This window comes from Pinus tabuliformis, chromosome 3_2, assembly GCF_031772625.1.
Source record: "Pinus tabuliformis cultivar Carrire ecotype Pingquan chromosome 3_2, CPIR1, whole genome shotgun sequence".
Taxonomy (NCBI): Eukaryota; Viridiplantae; Streptophyta; class Pinopsida; order Pinales; family Pinaceae; genus Pinus; species Pinus tabuliformis.
The window spans coordinates 436,900,533-436,920,177 of NC_142302.1; the positions used below are offsets into that span (position 1 = coordinate 436,900,533).

General features: G+C 34.2%; 1 protein-coding gene across 1 annotated transcript; it reads right to left on the bottom strand.

Moving 5' to 3' along the window:
* Nucleotides 1–12,655: 12,655 nt before the first annotated feature.
* On the bottom strand, nt 12,656–14,927 carry LOC149181184 (uncharacterized). The gene has a single exon (XM_089418283.1). The coding sequence runs from the start codon at nt 14,792–14,794 to the stop codon at nt 12,917–12,919; it is 1,878 nt and encodes a 625-aa protein (XP_089274409.1). The 5' UTR covers nt 14,795–14,927; the 3' UTR covers nt 12,656–12,916.
* Nucleotides 14,928–19,645: the final 4,718 nt, after the last annotated feature.

Here is a 19,645-nt window from a genome sequence, read left to right on the forward strand (position 1 = left end):
CCCTATGCCCTTGAAAATTGACAGCTTCATTGCGTTTTCCATGTTGAATGGTGGTGGTGCAGGTGGAGATGTGGGTGAAGCTGTATGCGATGGAGGTGGAGGCAGAGGTAGAGTGGATGGATGATTTACGCAAGGAATCCCCTGAGTGATTAGTTGAACAACGCTTCATGGCAAATTTTGTTCCACCCCTTCATCATCACTTGGAGGAGGTCCAATCAATGGACTATACTCTGGTCCTGATCCTTCGCGATTTCTAAAGAACTGTCTACTTCACGTAGCTCTGAACATCAAGGTAAATTCATCACCCGTTTTTCACATAATAGCATTTTAATCCAAGTATTCAATGATCTTAAATACTTACCTCGTGAACATTTGAAAAATCGTTGCTCCGCTTCGCTATAGCTTATCGAGGTATCAACTGCAAATTCCATAGCAAATCCTCCCATAATTTGATCGGGTCAATGATCAACAGCCTGAGCGATATTGTTTTCAGAAGCTTCTAACCGTCACACTAATTCTGGATTCCACACTATAGGACTGTCGAGCTTCCACCTTCCTTGACTGTCTGTTAATTTAGCTAACCACTGATATAGTTCAAGGGGAAAAGTGCAGAAGAATATCTCATGTATCTTTGTATACAGATACATGTTCAACCACTCTTCCTTCGACGGGCGCGGATTCCTATTTTCTTGTGTCGCGAACTCGTGAATCTTCTGATCTAACCACTTTTCAATTTCTTTCTTGGTCGGATTCCAATGATGCGACATCACACATCTCTTTCAATCAAATCTTGGTCTTGGCAATGGAACCATTTGCTGGCTTAGGGGGTCCCAAGTTAAGAGTTAGTTGCGCCAACCAACAAAACCATACACTACTGGCCATTTCAGCAACAACCTGCGTAGCATAGGCTGTAGTCTCGCTCGAAGCAATATGGGGGGATGAAAGAACCAAGTTTCTACATCCAGAGACTAATGTGATGTGTTTCAACTCTTTATATTTGCCTTCACGCAGATCGATACGCTCTTAGGGATCGTCACTGCAACTCTAGTAAACAGCCTTCAAGCCTTCGCAAAGGTCTATGATCCATCCTTATGGACCTTTAACAGTCAATTTGTCTACTTACACACATCAGAGAACAATTATAAATTAGGGATCGTGCAAATTTACTTAAGTTATTAATAAACATCAGAGAATTCATTAGAGTCTTCACGAAAGTTCTTATACATGAATTCTTTACATCATTAACACTTATTCAAGAGAATCACATAACATTCAATCAATATTCCATAAAACACATCATTCATCGACAACATATAACATTAACAAAAACATAGATAAACATAAATACGCAAGAATTCTTTGTAAACTATCTTTATTGATCTTCAATTCAAGGTTATAGACTCAAAAATTCCCCACACACACAACTGTAGGGGCCCACGCACTCAGCTGCAGACTCTACCTAGGCCTTTGCGCACTCAGTTGTAGAGCCTTTCTTCTCCTATCTTACCCACTTCTTCTCGCTATCACTTCTAAGTCTCCATCTAAATCTACTTGTATCTTCGCTAAGATTCACTATTTGTAGCCTTTTTCATACAATGCTATGGTCTGCGGACCATGGGTGAATCCCAAAACCGACTCAAACTTTACATAAAACAAGGGTATAAGCCCCTTTGACTCATATTCATCTATGCGCTCCGCATCCACAAACTGTGAAAACTTTACATTATTGACAAAAATTGTACCAAAAATTGGGTTATCTTAACCCCAAAACAAACCCAGTGGACTCCATCCCAAAAAGGAACAATAAGGATTTGGGTCCAAGGCTTAGAAAATCCTTGCTTCATCACCAAATTTAAGAGATTGTCTATGTGAGGGATGAGGACAGGCCCTCCCATTTTAAAAATTGCAATTTGATAGCCTTCAATATCCTTAGCTTTCCCATTAGTGAGGTGCTTAATCCCAAATTCAATGTCTTTTAAAGAAAATATATCACCATTTATGGGAGCAATCAAAATGATGCCCTTGGAATTAGAGGACTTATAAAGGTTTTTAGGGTAGATATTTCAATTATTTAAGGGGATCACACATTATTTTCTTTATTTTTACGAATTAGAAATTTTCTCCAAAACTTTTTGTAATCAACTTTAGAAAGGGGAAGTAGTTGTTCTTGCTTCCTATTTATATAACATTTTTTCTTTCTTTTAATAATAGTTTTGTACAAATTTATCTTATCAATTTTTAACTTTTCATTATGAGCATCACTGATCAAATTTTTAGCAATTTTAAATCATTACCATAACGATGGTTGGTAGTTCTATTATTCTTTTTATATGTCACCTTGATAGAGAACTTCCTGATGGTAGTGGAGACGATTGTAGTAAAATTATGATAGAGATGCTCAATATTATCCTTATAAGTTAAAAATTATAAATCCCATTTTAAATCCTCTAAGAAGAGTCCCATATTACTTTTTTCAAAGAGTAGGTGTCTTCGGCTATCATAACTCTCTTGCATTTGGCTATTGTGCATGTCAAAGTTTAGAGTTAATGATAAAGGAATGTGATTAGAATCAAGCTCATAGTCATTTGAGAGGTCAAAATTTACAATTTCGTTGGAAACAAGAATATCAAATATCACATAATTCATGACACTACTGCTAATCCCATGAATACAAGTCATCTGATTAGATTTTGGCCACTTGATTATGGTATTACAAATTATAGGGTCTTGGGAACTACTGAGCTTGATTAACTCAATACCAAATAAATTTTTGGTATGGTCTTCAAAGTTTATTTTGAATCTACTAGTTAAATCGAGGTCCTCATCTATCCAAAGAGGATTAGGGTTGGAGTAATTACTTAGAAGAATAGCTTGCTTAGTTGCAATTCTAGCATTGAAGTCTCCTAACAAGAGGATATTACTTCTTTCCTTAGATTATGAATATCGCGTTCTAGGGTATTATAGGGGCAATTCTTATCTAGATTGTTTTTCTTATAAAAAGTAGAGTTTATTGTGATATAAATTCTCTTAGCATTAGTGTCAGATATTTCGATCCAAATGTAGTAATCGAGGGACTTTGTCTTGTGAAGTCAAGTGCGATGGAAAACATTGTTTTTATATAACAAGCTATACCTCTAATTTCTCTACTAGAGGACTTCTTGCTCCATGTGGACCATAGAACAAATCCATCGGTGAGAGGGACCTTTGACTCATCATGTTCCCAAGTTTCAACTATGAAAACAATAACCATTTCACTTGGGATCCAACTTAACATAGGATCTTTATGCAATGGAAATTCATGACAATTCTAAAACAGGTTCCATAGTGTTCCAAGTTCCTATTTATCACTCTCATTTTGGTCTCTATCCCTAATAACAACCTTCCTATTTCCAATTATTGCCCATTTTCTTTCTTTCTGGCTTCCTTTACCTTTTGAACCTCTTTCCTGAATTCAACTTGGTCTATGGGAATGAGATCCTTGTTTATAAAGATTCATCCCTTTAGGCTAGAAGATTTACTGAGTATGGAAAATTCATGGTCACTGCGGCTTACCTTAACATGAATCAATCTATCTTTATCCTAAACTATCTTTCTCAATCTTCTTTGCTTTTATGAGATAAGTTATTTTAATTTGAGATTTTTTTTTTTATTTTTTTTACTATTTATAATGTGTCTTCATGTTTCTCCTCTTTTATATCAACAATTATTATGGTCATCATCTAACTCAGTTAGTATTTAATATTAAATTTAATATATCTATTAATTAGAAAAATAAACTTTTAATAAAAAAATAATTAATTAAAAAAAGAAAGTAAAATTACTAATAAAAAGAAAGTAAAATAATATTTATATTTTTCAATCTTAATTAAATAACCATTTTCCTTCTTTATGGCTTCCTGTGCCTTTTGAACCTATTTCCTTAATTCAACTTGGTCTTTAAGAATGAGATCCTCCTTTATATAGATCCCTTTAGGATAGAAGATTTATTGAGTATGACAAAGTTATGGTCACTACAACTTATCTTAACAAGGATCAATCTATCTTTATGCCCGACAATCATTAGGTTGTTTCAATTTGTGACCTTTTTATTAATTCTTTTTTTACTATTTCTAATGTGTCTTCATGTTTTACTCTTTTATATCAACAATTATTGTGCTCAAGATCTAGCTCGATTAGTATTTAATATTAAATTAAATATATTTATTAATTAAAAAAATAATCTTTTAATAAAAATCATTAATTAAAAAAAATTATTAATAAAAATAACTTAAAATAATATAAATATAACTAAATTTAAATCAAATTTATCATAACCCTTAAAATATTAAGAATTTCTACATTGATCTATGATTTTCCATTTTATGGTGACGATGAACCAAACTAGATAACTTGAAACACCTTAATAAATAATTTATAATATAATTTCTCCTAAAAAATTTCCTAACACCTAAAATATATATTTTATAATTTTAATTAAATAACCATTTTTTCAAACTTTGAATTTAAATTTAAATATATATATATATATATATATATATATATAATAATTCAATACTATAAGTTCCATTTCACTTTCACACTGTCTTATTATAAAAATGTCAATTTAAATAATATTTATTCAACTTTCGTTTTCTATCTCCATACGAGATGCACGTGGAAGACTCTTCAAGTCAAGTGGGGTCTCCACCATTTTAGAACTTCACGTGAATGAATCTCATTTACCTCACAAACTCCGCCAAAATTCTCCGTCAACGAGAAACATTTTGCGAAAATTTCGTCGTTCAACAAAAAACAGCTTCTAGATAATTCACATTTAGAAAATTCTTTGCGAAAAATTCTCCGTCCAACCATAAAGGTTTGCAAAAAATTCTCCATTGACGAACAACAGCCTCATTCTCCATTAACGAAAAACAGCCTCACAGCCTCACGTAAATTCCCAAAGCCTGTTGTTCAACAAGGCGGAGGAGTTACTTGGAAAATTATGGAAATTCTAGTCACTTTTAGAGAAAATTCAGCAAGGGTTTTTGTAAATCCAAATTATAATTATTAAACTTCAAAATTTTAGGTGTCTTAAAAGTTTTTGATGGTGCTAAATCCATTTCCACCGTCAAAAACACAATTCAAGCACTGCCTCTACAAGATTTTTTGAATTTTTTTTCGCGGATTCCGGCCACTTTTAGCCGTCCGAGCAATTCCTCCACTTCGTTAGATGACTCCATTCACAAAGTATTTCAACGAGGTGACTTTTGGGTAGATTCTTTTTGAGGCAGATTTCTTTAGTCGGTTATTTTTGAAATTGGGTTATAAAGAATTGGGAATTTGAATTTTCAGGTTGTTAATTTTGTACAGTTATGTTGATAGGTGTATTTATTGAATAATGAGAAATATTTTTGGTAGAAATTACATGGAAATCAGATTTTGATATTGTTGACACCTAATCCTTGTGATTGGGTGAATTTATGTAAATAGATAAATAAAAAATATGAATAGTCATCGGGAGATGAACTGAACAACCTCTCCCTCATATATATAATGAAGACCTACCTGATGGAATAGAACACACAAATCATTTTTCCCTTACGGAGTTACTGCCTCGCTGACATGGTATCAGAGCCAGCTCCTCCTTTTTTTAGCTCTTACGTCCCTTGTAACTCCCTAGTCTGCTCTCCATATAGAAGTGTTGCTCCTCCATACAATTAGCTGCCCATATAATTCAGAGCCTGACACTGCCTACGCTCTCTGGCTCTATGGACTGTCCATAAATGTTTTCTGCCATACTGTTCAAAGGAATCAAAGCGCATTAAGTCCATAAACGTTTTCTGCCATAGTCACAGTTTACACCGTTGTCATGCTGCCACCATAGTGGCTGCCGCTGTAACTCTTCTCCATAAGTCTAGTCCGTTGCCGAAGGAATCAAGCCACATTGTGATCATACCTAAGCAACACATAAGCCGTTGGAACATCCCAAGATCTACAGCCCTGTGCAATATAAACCCTGTAGACTTGCAGTGAATGTGGCAGTGTTCTAACAATGCCGTTGCATCTCCAAAGATGAAGTCAACGCTGCCTTCGATGTAGCAATCTCTCAGGTAGTGCTTTCCATGGTGTAGATACACAGTGTCCTATTCATTATCAAACCATCACTTTGCAGTCATATTGCTATTGCAGTGTCATGTTCCAAAAAATACTGAAAGAGTTGAAGGGCATTTTGTTTATCACCGATTCATATAAACGTTGTTTCATGTTTGTCACTGCTCTGGTATTTTTTAACACTGGACTGACAGAACGCTGCTGACCAACAACAACTGCAACGCTGAAGGCTAACCAAGGCGAGTTGAAGGAATTCAAGGTCGAAACTCCTCTGGTTGTGGAGGAGTGGAGTGCCCTAAGGGATAAATTGCAGCTCGACAGCAAGCTTGTCGTCGATCTGGATGCCTGCATTTTGGAATTGGTGGTGAGCTTCCTCCAGTTCAAGAAAATGATAAGAGACCAATTTCCGGGTGATGATTTAGTGAACAGAGTAACTTTGAAATAATATTGAACTTGTATCTCAATCTGCTACCTTGATTAATTAGAAATGTCATGTGAAGAAGAAGGATATTCGAAAGTTTTTGGATGGTATATATGTGAGTGAGAGAGCCAGTTTTCTCCATCATTTTTAAAGATGCGAAGTAGTGCATTTGCTTAGGGTAGCGAATTGAGCTTTTTTTCAGGGTTTTGCTAATCTAAACACATAAAATTCATGTGTTTTTTTGTGTTTGAGATGATATCATTATCGTTGGCATAAAATTTTTTTGGTATATACATTGAAGACTTTTGGACATGTAAAATGTGTACTCTTAACTCTGTTTAACACATGGAATTGTATTGAGCCCCTTATTTTTGGTATGCTGATTGCATGGTATTGGCATCCATATGGGTATATAAGGAAGGGATTTGAAATATTTTGAGAATGCCCTTTTGAGTACAATTTTACTGTATATTGGCAGAAGTATTTTTCTATCAGCAGAAATATTTCTTTTTTACAGAATGCATTCAATCATATCCATGGCGGGAATAATTCTCACTAGCAAGGAGAACTATCCTGAATAGTCCCGAATGATAAAACACACCCTCATTTTCAATGAGTTGTGGAAAGGAGTGTGTGTTGGAGACGGAGACAATGAACCAGTACAGCCTACCTCAGACAAAAAGCTCGTCATTTGGGAAAACAAGAACAACAAAGCTTATGCATTAATCGCAGCATCTATAAATGAAGAGGTGAGTCGCCATATTTCTTCATATTCAACTGCCTTTGAAGCCTTACAAAATCTTAAAGAACTCTATGACTGACATTCTGCACTTGAAGTTGTTCAACTCATGATTAAACTCTTCACTCTTGAACTGCAAAATAATGATCCTCTTGCTCTTGCATCTGAAGTAAAGTCTATAATGCATGATATCAAATCCACTAAGGTTGAATTGGATATTCCTCTTATTTCTTTTCTCAAGGCACTTTATCCTACTTACTCCAATTATCTTGAGTCATTGCAAGCAAATGGAAATCTCAAAGATATCACCTTTGACTCTCTTGTGAAAAAAAATTTTGAAAGAGAGAAAGCTTTTGGAAAGAAGACAACCCCTGAAACTTCTAAAGAGGCTGTGTGCCTTGCTCATAAAGAAAAGCATCCTGCTCAAGATTCTACAAGAGGAAGAGGTGTTCGAAGAGGAAGAGGAAGAAATTTCAGAGGCGGGGGGTAGACATTCTCAAGGAGAAAAGGCAGATTTACATTGCATAAGCTGCAAAAGAAATGGATCACATGATGCTTCTACATGCAAGCTTCTATGGGACAAAATTGAGCAGAAAATAAACCAACAGAAAGGTAAAATTGATGATACAGACAAAGGTAAAGCACCTGAATCTGCTCACTATGTTGTGGCACAATGTAACATTGGAGTAAATGAAGATTTATTTAATGCTTCACTTGCTTCTTAGAAAAATGATTGGTTGCTTGATTCAGGAGCAACCTGCCACATGACTCATAGAAAATATTTTTTTGAAGATTTCACTAACAATGTTGATGGAGTAGTATACTTTGCAGACCAATCAAAAATAAAGCCATCAGGGTTTAGCACAATCAGGCTTAAACTTGTCATGAGGGGAATAGAAGAAGAAAGGCTTCTCAAGCTGCAAGGAACCTCTGCTTGTGCACAACATTTCTCATACAATTCTCATCATGAAGAAGGTGCGCTTCCATCAAGTTTATTATGGCATGCTAGATTTGGACATTTGAACTATGATAGTCTCCGCTTTTTGAAGAAAAATGGTGTTGCTGGTTTGCCTACAATTCCTAGGAAACTTAAGCAATGTGATGCTTGCATTCTAGGAAAGCATAGAAAACAGTGTTTCATGATTCACATTCAAGAGCACATCGAAAACTTGAACTCATTCATTCAGATTTATGTGGTCCAATGCATGTTCCTTCTGCAAATGGAAATAAATATATCATGACATTTATTGATGACTACACTAGAATGTGTTGGTTTTATTTATTGAAGAACAAATCTAATGCTTTTCAAACATTCAAGAATTTTCATAAATGGATTGAAAATGATGCACAAACTCATATTGGGTCTATTCACACTGATAATGGAAAAGAATACACATCAAATGAATTTGAAAACTATCTTCGCCAACATGGGATCAAACATCAAACAACTGTGCCTTATAATCCCCAACAGAATGGTGTAGCTGAAAGAATGAATAAGACAATCTTAAATATGGTACGATCCATGCTCTGTTTAAAAAATGTAAAGATAATGTTTTGGGCTGATGCTGTTCTATGTGTTACATATATAAATAATAGATGTCCATCTAATGCTATAGGAAACAAGACCCCATATGAAATGTGGTATGGATATGTTCCTTCGGTAAAGCATCTTAGGGCCTTTGGTTCCACCTGTTATGCCTTGATACCAAAGGTACATAGAAATAAACTTGGTGCTAGAAGTCGTAAGTGTATCTTTCTGGGGTATTCAAACACCTCCAAAGCATACCGCCTCTATGATGAAGTAAATAAGAAGTTTGTTGTATCTAGAGATGTAATTTTTCTTGAATCATCCAAAAATGACAATGTTGTTGAGCGGCAACTTGATTGCTTGGAAAGATTCGCAAAAGCAAAATAATTTCAAGAATTTGATAATCAGATTCCACATCTTGAAGGGGGGATTCCTATACTAGATCAACATGTGGAATCTTCTTCTGAAGAACACTCTCCCTCACATGAAACTCCAACAACGAATGATGATTTAAGTGATGTGATTGATAGAATTGGGAGATTCAATCTTGATTCAGTCCCAACTCAATCAATGGAGCAGCCTAGACCATCTGAAAAAGGCCCCCCAAAGTGGCTGACAAAGACACTTGAAAGTGTTCATCCTGATGAAGTTGGAAAGACGGGAACTAGAAATTCAAACTGGCAAAATGGAGGTGATGTGGATGATTCTAATTCACCTGTTGATATGGATGTTTCTTATGATTGTGAATTTAACTTGTCTACAGATTTTGAACTAACTTCCTTCAAAGAAGTTGCTTCTCATGATGAATGGAAAGAAGCAATGCAAAAGGAGTATGATGCCCTCATAAAGAACGACACTTGGAAGCTGGTTGATCCTCCATTAGGAATCAAACCAATTGGCTGCAAGTGGGTCTAAAGAGCAAGTATAAAGCTGATGGCTCACTTGAAAAGCATAAAGCTAGGCTTGTGGCAAAAGGTTTTGCACAGAAGGAAGGGGTCGATTATGAGGAGAATTTTTCCCCAACAGCAAAATGGGCTAGCATCCGGACACTCTTTACACTAGCAGCTTAGAACAGTTGGGAAGTCCACCAAATGGATGTAACAACTGCTTTCTTAAATGGAGATCTAAAAGAGAATGTTTTTATGTCCCAGCCTGAAGGATTTTCTGTGAAAGGACATGAACATAAAGTATGCAAACTGGTGAAGTCCTTGTATGGCCTCAAACAAGCACTGCGAGCTTGGTATGAAAAACTAATTGAGCATCTTCTGAAACTCAATTTCAAACATTATGATCTTGATGATGCAACTTTATTTGTCAAGAAAGTTGGCAAAACAATTGTATATCTTGTGGTATATGTAGATGATCTTTTGATGACAGGGAACAATGAAAGCTACATTGCATCCATAAAGAAGGAATCGGGGAAAAGTTTTGAAATCACTGATTTGGGCTATGTTCATTACTATCTTAGCATTGAAGTAACCCAACATCCGAAGTCCATATTTCTTTCTCAAAAGAAATACATTGGAGATCTCTTGAACAGGTTTGGCATGACAGAGTGAAATCCTCTTACTACTCCAATGGAACAAAACTTAAAGCTCACATCTATTGAAAGAAAAGAATTTGAGGATGCAACAAAGTATAGACAGCTTGTAGGAAGTCTCAACTACCTAACTACTACCAGACCAAACATTTCGTTTGTTGTTGGAATCCTCTCCAGGTTTATGCAAAAGCCTTGTGAGGGACATTGGTCTACTACAAAAAGAGTTCTAAGGTACTTGAAGGGAACTCAAGACTTTGGAATCAAGTATACACAGGTGGACGACTTCAGCTTGATTGGATACACTAATTCAGAATTCGATGGAGACAAAGAAACTGGGGTATCAACTTCAGGATAGCTATGAGTCTTGGATCAGGAGCTGTCTCCTGGAGATCACGCAAACAATCAGTTCCAGTAGATTCCACAACAGAAGTAGAATACATGGTAGCAGCTGAAGCAACATAAGAAATTGTGTGGCTCAGGAAAATTCTTGAAGATTTGCAGGTAAAACAAGTACAATCAACTCCACTAATGATTGACAATACCTATGCAATAAAGTTGGCCAAGAACCCAAAGTTCCATGATCGAACGAAGCACATCAATACTAAATATCATCTGATTTGACATCATGTTGAGGCCAAAACAATCTATCTTCGTCATTGTTCCACAAATGAGCAAATTGTAGACATCTTCACCAAAGCGCTTGGAAGAGAAAAGCTTGAACGATTCAAAATGATGCTTGGACTCACCAACATCCCTTCAGATCAAGGGGGGGAATGTTGACACCTAATCCTTGTGATTGGGTGAATTTATTTAAATAGATAAATAAGAAATATGAACAGTCATCGGGAGATGAACTGAACAGTCTCTCCCTCATGTATATAATTAAGACCTACCTAATGGAATAGAACACACGAATCATTTTTGCCTTATTGGAGTTACTGCTTGGTTTGAGAGATATCACAGAGACAATTAATTCTAAAAATAAAAAAATCATAGATATATTTAATTTGAAATAGGAAATAAAAAAATTAATTTAATTATTAATGAATGTTAAGAATTTAAACTTCACAAACTGTTTTTAATGATAATTATTTATCTAAAAATAAGAGTTTTTTAATTAAATTGATTAATTGAAAAAAATAATAAAAATAAAGGTTACATAGTAGCTAGTACTTAACTTAAATATAGTTTAATTAAACTAAAAAATAATAAAGAAAAAGGTTTCATCACAAAAATAAAACTAGTAAAATATTGTATTGTTGAATGCCATCACCATAAATTGATAAATATGATTAATTAATATTGTTTATATAAACATATATATACTTTAATATATGTTTTATAAGTGTATGTGTGTTTTATTTTTTATTAATATATATAATTTTTATAATTAAATTTATTAAAATATATTTTCAATATAATAATAAGTCATCTTAAATTGAAAATATGGAGAAAAAACTATAATTCATGAAAATAGAAATAATAGAAAAAAAGAAATAAAATTGAATAAAAAAGAAATAAAATTAAAAACAAAAAATTAGTGACTAATAGAAATGGACTTTACTAAACAACCCATAATAAGACCTCAACTAATGCCCCTATAGAGAAATAAATTAATAGCAAAAAAATAAAAAATGAATTGCCAATATTAAATTATAGATAAATTTGAGAAAATTTTGGACAGACTAATACATAATCAAAATACCATACCTAAACACTTATAATAAATATTATATAAAATAAATTATGGTTTTCCTTAACATGTGTTATTCATAAGCCATAATAGTACAACACGGTTTATCTACATGTTAAAATTTTCCATGATTAATTTTTTTTACATGATTTTTTAAACCTATATAATTACTTAATATAATCTTTCTTTCATCATTAATAATAATAATTATTATTTAAAATAAAATTATAATTTATTTTATTTTATATATATAGGATTTACCCAATATTTACTAAAAACTATTGCAGTGATGCCCCAGGAAGAAGAGGAATATTTGGTGAAGAACGACTAAGCTACTTAATGGTGGTGCAGGGAATTTCATAGGTAAAACATTTGGAACATTTTTAAATTATGCATACAATAAAATCATCTTTATATTTGAAACTCACACATTTAATTTTAAATGAAATTTAAATATTTAAAATTAAATTACTTTTTTCCTCTAATTTAAACATTTTTTTTCAATGAAATCTGAAATAAAAACTTGCAAAGATACTTAAAATATCTACTAAAGCTTTGAAAGAAAATACAAACAACAATATAGTAGCCACTGAAAGCTCTGTAGGAAAATACGAACAACAATATAGTTCACATTGCTAATCAGTTACATTAAACACTAACAACATAATTCTCATTAGAAAACTAGCGATATTACACTAATTAAGAAATGCACTCTAAAAACTAAGCACGGTCCCATGCCATTTGACGACTATTCTCACAATACCACGACACCCTAATCCAACCCACGACTATTCTCACAATACCACGACACGCTAATCCAACGACACGCAGGTGCCTGACAGAGCATAGCAGTTCACAGCAACCCTCTTATATTTACATCTATCACTTGATGTTTGAGTCGCGCATCATTCAAACCAAGGCGTGGAGCGGCTGGGTTTGATCATAAAGAAATTGCTGAGTTTGGTATGGGTATTGAAACAAGCTACATAAATCAAACACGAAAGCAACACAATTGCTACTATTGGGACTAAAATTACCATTAATAATGCATGTCCTTTCTTTGAAGAACACGATCGGACCCTAAGCAGAGCTGGATCACCACAGAGATTGGGATCGCCGAGAAAGCTATCTTTAAAAGTCCGAACCTGTAAAGCCGGTGGAATTGTGCCAGACAAGTGGTTGCCAGATACGTTGAAAAGGGTCAACCTCAGATTCCCCATTTCAGGAGGAATACCGCCCTCCAGTAGATTGTTTGACAGGTCCAGAGAGTCCAAAATTGACATGGAGCCTAACCATGCAGGAATTTCTCCCGTTAACTGGTTGTTCGCCAGATTCAGCTCAGAGAGAACTGCCAATGACATTATTCCTTTTGGAATTTCGCCAGACAATAAATTGTGATCAAGCTGGAGGCTAGTGATATTACGCAAACCTGCAAGTTCATCAGGAAGAGGTCCCCAGAGTCGGTTATTGCTTGCACTAAAGTTGACGAGTTTACTCAGCTGTCCAATCTGTGAAGGAATGATTCCGCTGAACAGATTGTTGGAAATCTGTAACCATTTCAGCTCCTTTGCCCTCCCAATCTCTTGGGGAATGTGGCCCTCAAACATATTATTATAGAGCTTTAATTCGATAAGGTTTTGAGAGCTCCATAATGCCAGAGGAACCTCACCACTTAGCTGGTTATCATACAGCTGTGCGTATTGTAGACTGTTGCAAGAGTCTAAGGACTGCAAGCTCCCATTGAAATTGTTTGAAAATATAACCAACGCATAAAGATTTCTTCCCTCACATAGATGTGCAGGCAGAGGACCCCTGAAATTGTTCTCTGAAACATCAACCAGCCAAAGATCAGAATTTGTGCCCAGATTCTGTGGTAGCTGCCCAGTAAGCTTGTTACTGTCGAGATCCAAGCTTGTGAGGTTAACAAGCATTCCTAGCTGTGCAGGGACGGACCCTGTGAGGTTGTTCTCCCACATGGCCAATGTTTCCAAATGGGTCAAATTTGCAATTGTTTCAGGAATAGTTCCATTCAACTGATTAGTTGAAAAGTCCAAAGATTGTATGCTCCTCAGCCCGTCAATATTATGCGGGATTTCTCCAGACAGCTGGTTTTCCCATAGATATAGTTTTGTCATCTTTGACAACCTCATAAAACTCGCGGGAATGTTGCCCGATAGATGATTCTTAGACAAATCCAAGCTCTCCAGCTCAGTCAAATTGCCGAGCAAAGCAGGAATTGAACCAGTCAGCATATTAAAATCCAGCCACAGTGTCTTCAGGTTCCGTAACATGCCGAAGCCTGGTGGAATATCTCCAGAAAAATTGTTAAATCTCAAGTTCAAATCACGCAACTCACTCAGTGCATAGATGTTATGCGGTAAGCTTCCTACGAACAGGTTCTCTGACAAATCCAACGTCTGCAAATGGTTGCAAGCCAACAATCCATTGGGAAATGGACCTCCGAAATGGTTGGATTGCAGTATCAAATCTGTGAGATTGTGAAGGCCACATATAGTAGAAGTCAAGCTTCCTGCAATGGAAGCGTTGGAGAGATTAAGTTTAGCAACGACATTGAATGGAGTATTACAAAATACTCCATTCCAACCACACGGATTTTGATCAGAGGAATTCCAGTTGCTCAAAACATGATGCTTGTCAATCCAATCCTTCTCTTTTATCTGCAGCAGGATTTTCCCTTCGTCAGAGATGGCATTGCAAGAAAGAAGTAGGATAAAGAAGAGGAACGTTCTGAGAAATTTGGATTCGAAAGAGAGGCCGGCCATGGTTGTTTGGCGTTTTAATTTGGCTCTGTAAAAACCAAGTACTTACAAAAACAAATGTAAATGGCTCTGTAAAAACGAAGCACCCACAAAAACAAATGTAAATGGCTCTGTGAAAGTGTCAATATGTGGTTTTGATAGGTTAACAACGAGAGCATATGTTTTCTACATACCATCATACTTATTTGGACTAACAGTCTATATTTATCTTCATTATGATTATGAATAAAAAGTATTTATAAAATATTTTATAATGGTTATCAAGATTACCATAAAAATAGTAATATGTTAATCAGTGGCTTTGCATTTTGTCCATGGAATAAGAATAAAATGATATTCAATAGATAAAATAGAAAAGCTTTACTTATTGACTTTGTTCATAATGCTTAATATTTATACTAGACCCTTATTGACTTTTGACTTTTTTCCTAATGCTTAATATTTATTTGAAGAAAATTTTCCTATGCTTAATATTTATTTGAAGAAAATGATTATAAACAGAATTATCAAAATTATAATAAAAACATATATTAAATATTTTTAATATGATTATTAAAATTATAATATAAAATATAAAATAATATATTATTTGATTTTAACAAAAAAAAATCAAAATTTGATATATAATTTTGATGGCATATTAATTTTTATTGATTTGTTATTTTCAATAATTTTATCTATATATAAATATATAATTTTTGATATATTAAAATAAATATATAAAATATGTTTATTGAGATAAACATTTTAATTTATCAAAATTATTATAAAAAATAAAAATAAAATATTTTTTTTATTTAATTTTAATAATTATATATTCAAATTCATATATTAAATTCTAATTCATAATTTACAAATCTTTATTATATTTGCAAATCTTCAAATCTTGGTGTTATAGTGTATATCTTCCATTTATTTATTCAAATAAAAAACCACTATGAACCAAAATATTTAAAACATTCCCTCATTATAAACCATCTATTACATTTTTACAAGTCTTCAATTTTCTTATTTTGATCATACATGCATTTTTTGTTTTTATCTATTTTTTTCTGAGAAATATTCATAATCCTTTAAGTCTACATATTGCTTTTACAAGTCTTTGGTGATCATGTGCAAAGAATATGTATATTCCTTTAAGTCTACATACTACTTTTACAAGTCTTCAATAATCATGTGCAAATCCTTTAAGTCTACATATTGCTTTTACAAGTCTTTGGTGATCATGTGCAAAGAATATGTATATTCCTTTAAGTCTATATACTACTTTTACAAGTCTTCAATAATCATGTGCAAGGAATATCTGTATAACTTTCATGAGTCTTTAGTTTACTTTATTTTAATGAGCATAATGGACATCTATACCACTTTGTTTTAATGAGTGTAATGAACATCTATACCACTTTGAAAATTTTATATAGGGACAGTCAAATTATCTACTAACCATAGAGTCTTCATCCCACTCTTCCAAGATTTCAATTTATTTATCATTTGCATATAATTTCCACTTTGTGTGGGGATACTTTGTGAGAAATCAAATAAAAAAATTTAATAATAAATTAATTAAATCCAACCAAAAAATATATAACCAAACATTAAATCAAAGATTCAATTTCTTAGTATAATTATGTAAAAAAACTCTTCCAATAGTATTTTTAATAATAAAATGTGGTGCATTTTAATGGCCCTTCATTGAGCCTTGGTGGGGATTCCATGATAACACTTATTCAACTGGATCAGTATGTTATATTTCATCCATCTTGATTCTTTCAGAGTAGAAAAATGCGAGCAATAAGCTCATAGGACTATTTTTACTAATGAGTCCCAATTTGGCGAATTTGGGTTTTAAACCTAAATGCAATTTGGGGTATTTCTTAAAGTTTTTTGGGGTCTGGAAACTTTGAATAGTTTTATTCCTATAGGGTTATTCTACACTTAGATACCTTTCCAATGACATAAGAAACACCTCAAATGGAGTCCACACGTAAAAATTATTCCACTTAAATGTTGACCTTCATGTTTTTCTCACATGATTTGAGAGGATGCCATTTCATCCTTATTACTCATGGAAAAGGTGCTAGCCACATGACCATGGTCAAGGAGACTCTAGAAGAGTTAAGTTATAACACATATTGAGGGTAGAGTGGGCCAAATTTAACACTTAGTATGCTATTGGGTTGTCTTATAGCTAGGCCATTAAGACAAAAGAGGGTTCCATTCTATTCAAGTGCATTTTGTTCAATAGTAGAGTAGAGTAGCTCAGAATGGATAGATGGAGGGAAAAATAGAGATGGATTGTGTTCTATAGAAACCCACATACCACGATTCTCACATTTTGTATTTGCAACATTTCCATTCAAAGAAAGAGAGAGCAGAGGAGCCTCACCTTCCTATAGGGTTTTTCCACAAAAACGTTTTCTAGATCATATGTTGCCATTATTTTGGTTTTATGAGTGATTTCTTTAAATGTTCTCTATTTTTTACATTTATCTATTTTGAATGCATATGCAGAAAATAATAACTTAGTAAATATAAAATTCTAAGGAATAAGTAACCCTTGTACTACATATTTTGATAAATTATTATCAAATATGGTGTGATCAATTTTCTAATGGAGTATCCAAAAAGTTTATTGACCATATTGGCATAAGAGTAAGTTTCTTTGGGTATATTATGGGGAGTTATAGGTGATCTAGTTTAGTTAACCCGGAAGTCATAAAACCCTATCCATGGTCCACTAATCTATTAATAACCCTAGAGATCAAGTAGAGGATAGGTTCTTAAGCCTAGATGAGCAGGTTGTAGAGGTAAGCCATAATATGAACCTCCTTATGGTGCCTCTAGTGAACAAGATTGGAATTAGAGAAGACATAGGTTCCAACTCAAAGGTCATATTATAAGGAAAATTGGGGGATCATGAAGAACTAAAGGAGTTTAGGAAATAAATCAAAAGAGAACAACCCAATTCAAGTGTTGTGAGCCATTCATATTCCCTGTTTAACATGGAAGCAAAGGTCGACATCAAGACATATCAAGATGAGATTAACACTTTGAAACTAAATAATTCATTGCAGTAGTTAGAGGTTTATTTTAACATTCATCACATATACGAAGATATATGTATTTTTTTTCACTCGTTTAAAACTGGAGAGCCATGCCTTCAATTAGTGGGAAAGCTAGATGAAAACCCTGACATTAGAGGGGGATTCTCCAGTGATTAAGTGGGATGATTTCAAAACTCTCGTAAATTCCCAGTTCTACCCTATTGGGTATGTAGAGGACCAATGGATCTAGTGGTATCACTTTAGCCAAAGACATGCGTAGAGTGTACAAGAGTACACCAAAGAATTTAGGAAGATGGTAACAATAATGTTTTTCTTTACCATGGCCCCATATAAGCTCCTAAGTATCTATGGGGTTTACACAACTATCTGGGGAAGCAACTGATGTTACTCAAACCCATAATGATGGTCGTGGATTGTTTATAGGAAAAATACATGAAAAACATAGGTAAGAAGAAAGTGAAATTGAGTGGGTCAAAGCAAGAACGTGAAATTGAGTGGGTCAAAGAAAAAGGAACACCTATACGATTCCAAATAAGTGAATAAATGGAAGAGGGGGAGGACAAAAAGACAATAGGCACAATGGATACACGCAAAGATCCCAACAACCACTACAACCATTGTAAAATTGATGGTCACACAAAAGAGGAATGCTAGAATCTACATATAGAACTCAATTTGAAGAATAATAAGAAGGATTTGAAGAAGAAAAATCTCCTGGACATAGATTCAAGTAATCAAATGGAAAACAACTCAGATATGGATGATAATAACCTCATTTTTAGTAGTAGGTGAATCACTTTATGCCATAATAATGAGTAGCAATAATTTCCAATGTGGAAAGGGTTAGAAGAAGAACTTTAAGGAGTTAAAGAAGAAAAATATTCAAGCATTAGATCTAAAATTGCAACAATCCTTTTAATGGAGATAAATGTGAGTGGGTATGTTATGGTGTAACAAACCCAACTCCTTAATATTACATTAGGGATGTGGGGCATAATTAGACCCAAATTTCAAATTTTACTATGAATATGGGTTTATCAAGTTTTCTCTTTCTTTCATCATCTCAAATCACAATTTTTATACCATCACCACCTTCTACTTGTCGATATCTTTTCAACAATATAAATTTCATCTCATTTTGAGCTCCAAGTAACAAGTTACACCAATTTGAAGATTTATCCCCTTAAAGGACACATTAGCATCGATATAATCCATGTTGTTGACACGTGGCAATCCTCGGCCATACATCACACCCACAATGGTTCACATCCTCAACTTGTTTGTCTTATCATAGCCTTTCCATATCAATATTTCCATAACAAGTGCATTTTCCCTAGTTTTGGTGCTCTAGTATGCCAATATACCAGTGGCCCATAACGTAAATATGGTGATATGTTGATACATTGATACAATAATGTGTCAATATGTTGATATCTAATGTTTAACCTATTTTGTTGGGTTGTGTTATATTCTTTCCAAAACTAGGCCATGCGTGGGGGGGTCACAGGGGGGGTGGTGGCCCCCCCTGTACGTTGTCGGGGGGTATGTAGGGGGGTGGTAGCCCCCCTGCACAAGGTCTGGGGAAGCAGCCTGGGAAAAAGTTTTTGGACCCTATATTAGGTGGGCGGACCTACCTATGGTTTTGTGCATTGATTTCGCGCATGATTTTGGGCATGATAGTTTTCACATAGTTTTCAGTCCATGGTATTTTGTAGATCCAGTCAAGGGAACTACGGTTATGTTCTAATCCAGGGTTAATGGACTGGGGATTATAGATTCTTCCACATGT